At 41.0% G+C, this 12,459-nt stretch overlaps 1 protein-coding gene across 2 annotated transcripts in view; it reads right to left on the reverse strand.

Moving 5' to 3' along the window:
* The window catches only part of UQCC (ubiquinol-cytochrome c reductase complex chaperone), a 113,811-nt gene that overhangs the window by 57,991 nt on the left and 43,361 nt on the right, over window positions 1–12,459 (reverse strand). For both annotated transcript variants that reach the window (XM_021077328.1, NM_001172364.2), the window contains 1 exon segment: window positions 9,039–9,096. In XM_021077328.1, the coding sequence (XP_020932987.1) occupies window positions 9,039–9,096 (58 nt within the window).

Consider the following 12,459-nt stretch of genomic DNA (forward strand, 5'->3'; position numbering starts at 1 on the left):
TACACACACTTTTCTTACACTGAAAAAGCAATCCACTACAGAAGGATAGAGGTGGAGAAATCTCAACTCTAACTCTGTTTTTCATCCACAGATACTACAGTCACCCCAGTGAAACCTTTTTTAGGATAATAGAATTCTAGTAATTTATTTAGCAATTATTTGGATAATGTCTGATCTAGGCTGAATTCAGCTTATCTGGCAATTTTTCCTATTTTAGTATGACTAAGAAATAGGAAGAAACCAAAAAAAAAAAAAAAAAAAAAAGAGTCCTTTAATAGCAAAAATGGATAAGTTCTATAATTAACAGCTAACACAACTATGTGCCAAGCACTGTGCTAAGTCATTCAGATGCATTATTTAATTTACTCCTTATAACAACTATACACTTTATACTGGTGTTCTTACTGTCCCCACTTTATTAGTTGAGAAGACTGAGTCTTAAAGAAGTTAACTTGCCCAGAGTTAAAAAGCTTACTAAGTGTCAAAACTGAGATCTGAACCCTGATAATCTGATCCCAGAGTTATACTGTTTTTCTACCTCTATAATGACTAGAAAAAAATCTTCCAGAATCCATTTACTCTGTTTTTCATTTAATCCTCACAAGGGCAACAGCTAAGTTTCAAAACTAGCATCTTATTAGAAATAAGATATCAGAAGGGAAAGGACTGGCTAACCTGAGTCCTCCAACAGCAACAGCAAATAGTTACTGCTGGCAACCTAAAAGGAAAGAACCTAAAAATGTACTTAAACACAAAAAAAAGCAGTTCCACAGGGAGGGTATAGCTACCCAGTGCAACTAAAATAAGAAGCCTGGCAAATTACAGCTAAGAGTTATCAGAACCTCCTGAATGATCCAGAAAAGGTTAAAATATATCGGAAGGTGAAAAAAAAAAAAAAATGAGTGAAACAAGTTCAAAATGGTAAACGAGAATAAAAAAAAAATGTGATGGTCCTGGTACCTACTACAAAATAAAGCTAACACTTGTCACAGACTCTGACCATACTTGAGTCATTAAGTAAACTTCTGCAATTGAGAATACTAGGTTTTATAAATAAAAGAACAGGACAGTTCTACTTCAGTTTACATCATGAATGCATTCCTCATAATAAATTATTAAATTAAATGTTGAAAGGTCAAATTACATTTTGCTACTGAATAAACTTCATAATTTCAGAGCTCTGTTCTGTGGGGGGACAGGAAGTGGGGAGGGGAGACTTCCATGCTAAAATATAATAAAAACTACCCTTAAGAATGCAAAATAAACTTTAAAAAGAGAATATTCCTTTCAAACCTAAAACTGCTCTAAAAAAATAAAGTCTATTTTTAAAAAAATTTTAAGAGACAATCTATAATTTAAAGATTCTTGTGTTAAATAATTTAATCACTCATTAGAAGTAAAAGTACCTACTCTGAGTATAGACTTAATCTATGCATAAACTATTCTCTGTTTAAGAGCAACTCCAACTGCCCCTCCTGAGGTTGATGATGTTCTTAAACCCACAATTTATTATTGAGGTGTTAAGCTTCACAGTACTATCCATGTCTCTCAGTGATTCCAGTGCCTCATAAATAATACGGATCTCTTTTACATATAAGGAAAGCAAATAACCCAGTTAGTAAAGGAAAGGAAAACAGAAAGCCCTAGTCTGATGGCTCCCTAACATCTCTAAAGGCAAGCAGAGACAAGGGAAAAGGGAAAAAAGACTTGCTCCCTAGGAGTCTCAAAATAAAAATGGGCTAAGATGAAAACGCTGTCTTGCGGCAAAGAGTAATGAGGATTACTATCATTTATTATGTCCTCTAAGACTTGTCACTGTAAATATATCTGCATTCATTCACCTGTCAATGTATATAACTATCCATCTAGTGTAACTGTCCCCATTTCACAGGAAAGAAAACTGACACTCTGAGAAGGTCAGGTAACTTAAGGTTGAAGAAGAGAAGAGAGGAGCTGGAATGAGGCCAGGCCTCCCACTCTGTCCCCCAAACCAAGGTTCTCCCAGGGCAGTGTCAGTGTTGACTGTTTCTCCCATTCTGGGCAGCACAGCTCCCAAAGCCTCTTGGTCCTAGCTCAGACAAGGAGGAACACTGCCTGCAGAGTGCAAGAGAAGGAGAGTTTCCTAGCCACGCTTTCCTCCTCTCTACCTAAATCTGGGAGGGAAGAATTCTTGTTATTTCTAACGCTGACCTCCTGCCATGAACTGGCAGCAACCAGCATCCTGTCTCGCTTGCTCTGTTTGGGCCTTCCGACAACGCCAGTTGTGTGTTGGCTTGTTTCTCCCTCAAGGTAGTTTATAAGCTGCTCAGAGAGAATATGATTATGAATTCAGTGAAAACCAGTGGGCACTCGGGCAGGTTTGTCACTCTGGCTGCTATGAAGGAATTCCAAAGGGACTTTCACGTAGCTTGTTTCCCTTACTCCACCACCAGCTGAGGCCAAGAAAGCAGAGCCTACATGGCCACACTCAAGTTTCAGCAGTGTGCTAATGAATGAGTTTATTTATTTGTGAGCTGGCATGCTGGCCCTTTCCTGGGGCTGTGTACATGGCCATCTCCACCTGGTTTCCTAAACTCCCTCCCCATGAAGCCTAACCTTTATGTGGGGAGCATGGGGGCCACAGGACAGTCTGTGGGCAAACAGACAAGTGGGGCGAGGCACTTCCTGAAGCCCTCTCACCTGACAGTGAGCCTCCTCCAAGAGCTACACCTGGCCTGCGGCCTGCCTGTCAGATCCACTATAAAGAACAAGCTCCTGGGTAGCAGGTACTAGTGCTCTTAGGTTATGCAATGTCGGTAAAACGATGCTGCAGAGGCCTTTGGTTTGGGCAAAAAGCTAACCGTGTGGGTGTTTAAACAGAGCAAATCTGGCTGGTGAAGGTAGAGAGAGGATGTGCACATGGCCAGGGCTCACCATATATAGCAGGTCTGGAGCTGCTGGAATCCGGCATGAACTCGAAAGCCCTACAGCTACATCAAAACTGCTGTGGCGGTTTTAAAGAGCCCTCTTGCAAAAGGCCGAGAGTGTCTGCCAGGGCAGTTCTCTGGCTGGACTGAGACTGGAACCAGTCTGTTGTCCAAAAGACAACCCTTCCACCTCCACACTTTACCTCCTTCTCTTCTTTCCCAGAGGCTTCTTCCCTTAGTCTTAAAAAAAACGTCCCAGTGTTCCCCCATCTTAAAATAAAAAACAAAACAAAATGCTTCCTCCCACCATCCTGTTTCTCCCTGTAACGATCATCCTCTCATCTTTCCTTCTCACTTGGGACGTCTTAAAAAGTAGTTTACAATTAATTCTTCCTCTCCTATTAACTCCCCAAGACCCCATGTCCTCTGGTTCTGGACCCCAGAGTGCCAATGCAACTGCTTTCCTTGACCATCTCCAGGCTGCCCCCTCTTCCCTGTGCTCCCATAAGATCTGTCTGTCTGTTTATCAAACAAAGCACTTATCACCCTGTGTTATGTTCAGAAAGTTTACTTGGTGCCTCCACTCTTTCATATAGTTGGTGGTCAGTGCTATGCAGTTCAAATTCAGGTCAAGAGACTCCCATCCCATGAAGGGGACATGCAGGAAGGAAGCAAAGTGTCGCAGATGGAGCAGTTCACACAGTCAGCTTTGGATTTGGGTCTCGGATCCTCCATTGCTGATAAAGAGGCCTGTGACAAATCCTTTAAAATTACCAAAATCATCTCTCCATTTATAAAACGAGGGAGCTGGACTAGAACTGCAGCTTTTACACTGTGCTCTGAGTTTCCGGGAAGCTACATAAGGGTCTCTTACCAGTGGGCATGTTGGGAGACCTGAAATGAGCAAGGTAGCCCCACCTCTCCAACCCAAATAGCAATCCTTTTATCTATTCATACATTGTGGCTTAGCATAAAATCTCTTTTTTTAAAAGGGCTCTGCTGGTAAAAAGATTGAAAACCATGAGGTCTCTCTGCCTGTAATGCCTTTTAATGCTTTTTTTTTTTTAGCTGCCCCCATGGCATGCAGAAGTTCCCAGGCCAGGGACTGAACCGGTGCCACAGCAGTGACAACGCTGAATCCTTAACCCTCTAGCCCACCAGGGAACTCCCTGCGATGCTTTTCATCCACTCTTTGACTTGTTAACTTCTACTAGCCATTCAGGTGTCAGTTTAAATGTCACCTCTTCAGTGAAACCCTCCCTGAATGACCACCCCCCAACTAAATTATGTATGCCTCTTTTCCCACAGAGCCCTATCACTTACTCTTCTAGCATCTACCCCAATTGTATTTTATCAATGATTTGTTTAATGTCTCTCTCCCATACTCTGAGCCCTATGAGGGAGGGAACAAATGTGCTGCATACAGTAAATTCAATTAGAAAATCAAAGCTACAATTTTATGGATTTATATTCAAGAATAAGCAGGTTCTTAACTAAGTAATAAATAGTATTAACTAATATTAAACATCATTAGCATTAATCAATAATTATGTAATTAGTTACTTGGTAGTTTTAGTTACCAATGAGGAAGGAACTTAATACTTTGAGTTAGCTAGACTCATACTTAAATTTCCTTTCCACCATGTATTAATTCTGTGGGCAGGCTCTTTGACTTTTCTAAATCTCTGATCCCTCATATGTAAGTGGAAATAAAGCAGTTTTTTGGTTTTTGTTTTTTAGGGCTGCACCTCCATCATATAAAGGTTCTCCCCAGCTAGGGGTCAAATCAGAGCTGCAACTGCCAGCCTACACCACAGACACAGGAAAATGGGATCCAAGCTGCATCTGCAAACTACACCACAGCTCACAGCAATGATAGATCCTTAACCCACTGAGCAAGGCCAGGGATTGAACCTGTGTCCTCATGGATACCAGTCAGATTTGTTTCTGCTGAGCCACTACAGTAACTCCGGAAATAAAGTAGTTATGAGAATGTGTGAGCCAACATATGTAAACAAAGTTGTAAAGGACCTAGTAGTTATTATAATTTATGATATATCTGACTTTAAAATAATTTTTAAAAATATAAACTGCATTTTCCTCTCCACTCTACCTCCATCTTAGGCACATTCTTTTTTTTTTTTTTTTTGGCCTTTTTATTGCCACACCCATAGCATATGAGGTATCCCAGGCTAGTGGTCAAAGCCGAGCTCCAGCTGCCAGCCCACACCATAGCCACAGCAACACGGGATCCAAGCCGTGTCTGCAACCTACACCACAGCTCATGGCAATGCCGGATCCTTAATGTACTGAGCAAGGCCAGGAATCAAATCCACGTCCTCACGGATACTAGTTGGGTTCGTTACTGCTGAGCCACAATGGGAACTCTGTCATAGGCATATTTGAATTTTACTTGTTTCACCCCATTTTCTAAAATTAATTTCTGCATCTATAAAAAACTAGTGTTCCATGACAAATTTTAAAACGGAGGTCCCTACAAATCTATGAATACTTAGAACACCAACATAAATTCCACCTCTATATAGCTTACTAGCCAGGGAACTTAAGTAAGTAAACTCACTTAAGGAAACTTAGTAGAAGCACAGCTTTGGTACTCTCATCTGACCAACAGGCAGTGGCCAGGATCCTTCCAATTGCCACAGGAGCCAAGTCAGATCTGAGGCCATAGATAATTTATTTAATCAACATTTAATCAATGTAAACTAGAGTAAGACATGGGACTGAAGGGAAGAAATATATCATTTTCCAAAAGGATAATAAAAATAATTCTTGCTCTCAATAAATTCACCATCCACAAGAAGACTGATACATATACAGCAAAATATAAAAATGTTGTGTGATGAGTGCTAAAACAGAGGTATCCAAAACATTAAGGGAACACAGAAGAACTAAGTCTGCCTTCAGAGGGAAGGGAAGGTGTCAAAGAAGAAATGAGACCTGAGTAGGATACTGAATGAAAACAGATGCAGATACTGAATGAAAAACAGGAGTCTGTCAGGTAGAGAGGAAGGAGAGGGCTTTCTAGGCAGCTTTTCTGAAATTTCTATTACACTGTTTAATCTTTTCTTGCAGGGAAGGGCATGATGGTGGTAGTGTACTTAGAACAGCACCAGATGAGAGAAGTAAAGGGCGCATATTTGGTGGGATATGAATGCCATACTAGGAAACATACTTTATCCTGAGAATAATGGAGAATATTAAAGAGACAGAGAGAGAGAGAGAGAAAGAGAGAGGGAAGGAGAGAGAGAGAGAAAGTGTGTGTGTGTGTGTGTATTAATCCAATTTGTTTTAAGAAGACTGGCATAGGAAGAGGCAAGCTGGAGGCCAAACACCTCAGCTGCCATAGTGATTACTGATCTTGTTTAGCAAAGACAAAGGACACACAATCACAGCAGCTGTAAGCTCACAAGACTACATAACTGATAAGGGCGTTCTAGGAACTGGAGGGGTCCCAGTCTTAAATCCCAATACACACATACACACAAAAACTTGGGAACTAGAAAAAGCAGACAGGATAAGGGAAACATCAACACCTCCTCCAGGGACTAACAGGATATGAGAAATCCTGTCCCTATTCTAACAGCCAACAGGGAGTCATCACCTTTGGGAACCCAAACAAGCTTTCTGGAAAGTCCACTGCCAGGGTGTGTTAGTTTTTGCAATTTTCTTTCTTTTCTTTCTCTTTTTCTTTCTCTCTTTCTTTTTTTGAGGTGGAGCATTCTTTCTATTTTTAAGACTGCTTTCTAAGCCTTCCCACCTCTCCCTCACACTACCACCCACAGTAGCTATTTCAACCCTACACATTTCTAGCAAGATCACTGAGCCCTGCAACACTGGATTTGCCTATTCCTCAGTTACCCTCCTAGAGTGTCAGGCTAAGAGAATAGGATTAGGAGAACACAGCTTTTCTGCTGACTTGGGGTGGTTCCATTATTCCCCCATCTCCTAGAAGACAGTTTCCCCAATTTTTCTTGGAAGATGACAGCACAACTGGACACTAAACTACCTTTCTGGTGATCCTTTCCACTCCATTCCTCCACAAACCTGCCCTGGACACCTCAGACAACTTGGCTGCCCCAAATTCTCCATGTTCCTGTACAGGTTCTATGTGTTGTTCCTAATATTCCCTCAACCTAAAATGCCCTCTTTTTCTCCATCAGAAATTGTACTCACCCTTCATGGTGCATCTCAAATGTCACCTCTACCAGAGAGCAACTCTACCCAATACTACACTCATCCACTAAATGTGGATTTAGTCACACCTCCTTGTCCTCCCATAGCATCTGCTTGAACCTTGGGCATAGCACTTCTGTTACTGTCATCCACTGCAGGCAACTATACTGTGCTTGTTTTCTACTAGACTGTTTCCTGAAGGGGCACGCCACATCATATCCTTCTCTTCAGTGCTCCCCAGTCCTTAACATAAAGTAGATCCTCAATCAGAGTTTGCTGATTCAAGCTAAAAAGCCACCGATTCATCCCACCAAATCCTGCAGATCATGAAAACCAAGGAGGAAGGACAGAGGGGAGACTGAGCGTCGACTGAAAGCAGACAGCCCCCCTTGTCCCACTTCACTGGTGGTGGTACCCTTCAACCTCAGCAAAGAAGGCTTAGGAGGCACCTTTGGAAATGGTGGCTAACTTGAAAGAACTACAAGGAGTTTCAGGGTTCTCCCAGCTGCCATTAGTCAGGTATTGACCTTGGGATGTGGTCACAAGGATTATATTCTTTATTTTGCCATCCACTCCCTCTAACACTCTGATACCTCTGGCTAGTGGGCAATAAAGAGTCTTTCATACAAGCTCTGAATATTATCTTTGAGCTCCTCTGGGAACAGCCTAGCCTCCTTCAACCCTCCCACCTTTCCAGTGAGTAATTCCACAGCGCCACCTCTGCAATCCTCTCCTCCTAAAAAAGCAGTTTTCCAATCAGTACATCCAGCTTCCTCCTCCCTGAACCTTTTCCTAACCTTCGCCATTCAGACAGACGGAAGCTTGACTAAAAGAAGGTACTTTTCAAAGAACAGGTAGCACTAGTAACGGTGTTGATAGTTGCCTTTCTCTATGATCCCGCAGGCACTGCTTATTCAGATTTATTATAGAATTTAGCCATTCCAATTTATAACCATTAAACACATCTTATCTCCCTCACCAGACTGTGAGCTTCTCGACAGAGTTTACTGACTGCCCAGGACACAGTGTACACTCAATAAACTACCGGCTTGACTAAAAAATAACACAAAATAACTGCCACCGTAGGCCTCTGAGCCAATCTCACTGACTATGTGAGTTCAGAAGAAATACTTCAGAGGTGATCAAAACCAAAAAGTCTTTATATAGTAGTCAGCCCTGTGATGCAAAGCTCAGCTGAAGGCAGTCTCAAACAAGGAGTCTTTTGACAGGGCAACCATTCCCCACGTTCCTCAGATGCTATGGTCAAAGTAGTAAACTTAGTTCTCCAGAATTTACTTTCCCAAGATCTGGCAGTTCAATAAATACATTCCCCAGCCCCCACTTCAACGTCTCTCCTATATCCTTCTGACCTTTAATACTGTGTAACATTAGATGAAAAATTGATTTTTTTTGGCTACTTAATTTCCCCTGAAGAAAAAATATACTGTTTAAGGTGTTAGATATTTTTACATGCAACAAACCTGGCATGAATCTAACCTGTATGCACATTTTAGAGGTACAGACGTAAATGTCAGTGCTATAATTTGTTATAGGTTTCTGATGACCAGCAATGAAAATGACCACGGATGCTCACAATTCAAACCACTTTTACGTAAATGTGAACTTTCCTAAAACAGCCAAGGGAGAGAACTTTCCACCCAAGCTCACAGGGTCTCTTAGAGATACTGATAGCATTGTCCACCGGGTTAGGTGTTCTTTGAGAAAACCCTACAAATATTAGTTTCTTTCTGGGACTATGCTTTGACCTTTAATAAAAATGTGCTACAAGACACCAGTTATTAAAATGAAAGGAACAGTTTTTAATGCCTGAACAACTGCCATTTCATATAATCAGCCCTGCTGAAGGCTATACCTTAACAAGTCAGCAGTGTTTTAAAAAATATATATTTGGTGACTTCACTTAAATTGCTCACTTACCAGACGTGAAGCAGAGTTATAAGAAACCATGAATTGAATGTATCAGGCATCTGACACCCTAGAAAATAACAATAAAGTATAAATATGTGAGGGTTTAGAAGAGGAATACGGACTATATTTGAAATATTGGTAGGAATTTGTTCAACTAAAATACATGGCAGTCACAATGCTCTCTGCTTATACTATCATAGAGAGGGCCAGTGGAACCACAAGGCAAACCCATTGGTTGACAGGGTAATGAATAAAGTCAGACAACCAGCCTTCTAGTTCTAGCCCTGTTATCACTTTGCTGTGTGGCCTTGGGCAAAGCCCTTCTCTTCTCTGAGCCTCCGTTTTCTCACTTTGTACAATGTGGCCTGAATGATCTCTATGATTCAACATCCACGTGATTCAATGTGATTTTTCCCTTCTCGGTCTCAAATTCTTTTGCAAAGACACCAGAAAAGGCAGACACCACCTTGCCTACCCCACTTAAATATAGGCTTTTTTTCACTTGAGCCCTGCTGATCAATCTAAGTTCTTCTAGTTTCCTTTTCCTGTTTCCTTTCTTTAAGGTGACCCAATGTGCTACAAACATGCGTATGCTAAATGATACAACCAAACTAAATGATCAGGAGAAAGAAGCAGAACTCTAGGGAGCTGCAGTTCAATAAGGAAGCAGATCATACCTAACGAAAGACCCTTCACCACCCCCAGAAATGACAAAACCAGGTAAGGCTTCTCCTTGGTCTAAGAGACTGAAATTGGGTCCATGCTTAGACACCCAAACCTCTCAGTTTTCAGATCTCTAAGAAATGCCTCTGGCTAGATGAGGGGTCCCCCACCCCAATGAATAAGCCCTCCTTATTACATGACAGAAGGAAAAGCCAGAGCAAGAGGATAAAGAAAAAAGAGAATCAGTGGGAAACTTGGGCCCTTGGAGTAGAATCTGTCCTTTAGAGCAATGACTCAAGAAAGAAATTAGAAATTTTTGAAGCAAACAATGAAGTATACAATGTATGAAATGATAACAAATAGGGGCCACTAAGAGAGAAAACCCAGGGCAGAACTCCTGTGAGGTATACTGGCAACGCCAACAATAAGACAGAGCTAAAATTCATTGCGGGCCCATTATGTTCCAGACATTATAATAGGTACTTCACATGCATGAGCTCCATGAATCCTCCCAACATGCTTATGAGATGGGTATTGATATTATCCCCATTTGACAGGTGAGAAACTGACTTGGAGAGGTCATGACAACTGCCCAAGGTCACACAGCTATGAAATAAGATATCTGGGATCAAATTCAGATCGGCTTGATTCCATACACTGTGATGGAATCTCAAACTGCCTCTCTAATACTAGTATCAGAAACTAATATTTGCTAAGGCCCATACTTCTCATCAGGTCCACTGTTAGTCATGTCAATCCATTATCTCAATTAATCCTTACTTTAACCCTGAAGGAAAACATTACAATCCTCATTTTAGAGATAAGGCTCAAAAAGGCTAAGTAGCTTGTGGGCAGCCACAATATTAAAAAGCCAGTGGCCGGACTGGGGTTTAAGTCCAAGTCTGTCACAAAGTGACACCAAAATATTCTAGTGAGCTTATTGGGAGGTACCCAGCAGCTGTCAAGTGGACTTCCTCTTGGATCCCAGCAGGAGGGAGGTGAAGGCTGGCCTGGCCAGCCATTCAGCTATTAAGACACATGCCATCTGAGAATGGGCCAACCACCCTCCACCTAGAACAAGAATAGCCATGAGAAACTCTCAAGCCCGGATCTGAAGTTGGGTCTTTTTTGGATGCTAGAACAAAACATTAAAAAGAAAAGTTTTCTTGGAAGTCTGTCTTTCAATCTGGAAAATGAAATTTGGCTGCTTCTAAAGGACAATCTGTTCAATTGCTACCTCTACATCAAAGCTCCTCAGCAGCCTCCAGGAGCCTTTCCAATTTTCTCAAAGAGGGAATCAGTTCTTGGGCTGGAAAGCACAGACAGACAGGCCAGCAACTGGACTTGGGTCATAATTTTCCCTCTGGGGGTCAGCTCAGGGCTGAGGATGGGAAGAGAGATGGCATATGACTGACTCCCTATACCCACCAGGGTCAGAACAGAAACCCATGAGGTAAAGCCCTAAAAAACAAAACCACTGAATGTCTGACTGCAAGCAACTCAACAACACAGCCAATTCTTTAGCTTAATGTAATGTATTTAAACACTTCAAAGTTAAAAACTGCTATAAGGGTCTTGCCATGATCACACTCATGCTCCAATACACACTCAGTGCATTATTTTCTGAAGCTAGGCATTTTTTTCCTCAACACTAAATTGGATAAAATTAAATAATTCATTACTGTTATGGGGCAGCAGTATTAACATAGTTATTTATTTAATATAGACTCTGGGGTCAGACATCCTGACTCAAATCTTAACTCTACCTTCTACTTAATATGTAACTCTGGGTAAAGTTACTTTCTCTCTCAGTGCCTCAGTTTTCCTCTCTTTATAAACGGGAGAATAAGAGAATTTACCTCACAAGGTTTTGTGAAGATTAAATGAGATAAGGACTATAGAATGTTTAGCAAAGTAGTTGGTATTTAATAGGTACTTAATCAATATTCACTATTGTTGTTTTTTGGTGAATTATTTAAACACTAGGGTTTAAATTATTTGTGAAAAAACTCACCATTTAAAACTGTATCAATAAAATGACGAACCTCAATCTCTTTTTTCGTTCAAGTTTTAAAAAATACCTTTATCATAAATTTTCACAAAGATGACACATTCGATAGCTAAGTATTAGTAGCTAAAAAAGAGAAATGCAGAATCTCAATCTTAAAATTTATCTATTAAGGAGCCTCCTCTCCAAGGTATGATCTCTTAAGGGCTAAAAACAAAGCAGTTTACAGACAACAGTGTGGAATGAAATATAATTTATAGATTGGTTAGCCACCTCTGCCCAAAGGCTCTTATAACAGGACTAATCTCCAAAGGACGAGTTGGCAAACACTGCGTGCTCACAGAGGGTACACTCATTTATGCCATAAAGACATCATCAGGACATGTTGGAAACAGCAGTGGGCTGCTAAGATATCTCATTAGTCAGAATCCCCAATATCTAGATCTCTGGATCAAGAGCTCTGAATGCTTTGGCTCTGAGATGACAGAGAATCTATAACTTTGGAATTTTATGAGGGCTTGTCCAAGAGGCTGATAGGCATATTATTTACTGAGTAAAGAACTCAATCTTCATGAAATACCATTGGCCTCACTTTTGTTGGAATAGTAAGAATGACATTGACCAGCCACCTGAGGCTCTCTATCCTTTTAAAAAGTTACTGAATTCTCAGGACTATAAATGCTAAACTCTAAAATACCTAAAATCCAAGGGAGCAACAGCTATTTTAAAGACGTAATCTTGGGAGTTCCTGCTGTGGTG

This window comes from Sus scrofa, chromosome 17 (genome assembly GCF_000003025.6).
Source record: "Sus scrofa isolate TJ Tabasco breed Duroc chromosome 17, Sscrofa11.1, whole genome shotgun sequence".
Taxonomy (NCBI): Eukaryota; Metazoa; Chordata; class Mammalia; order Artiodactyla; family Suidae; genus Sus; species Sus scrofa.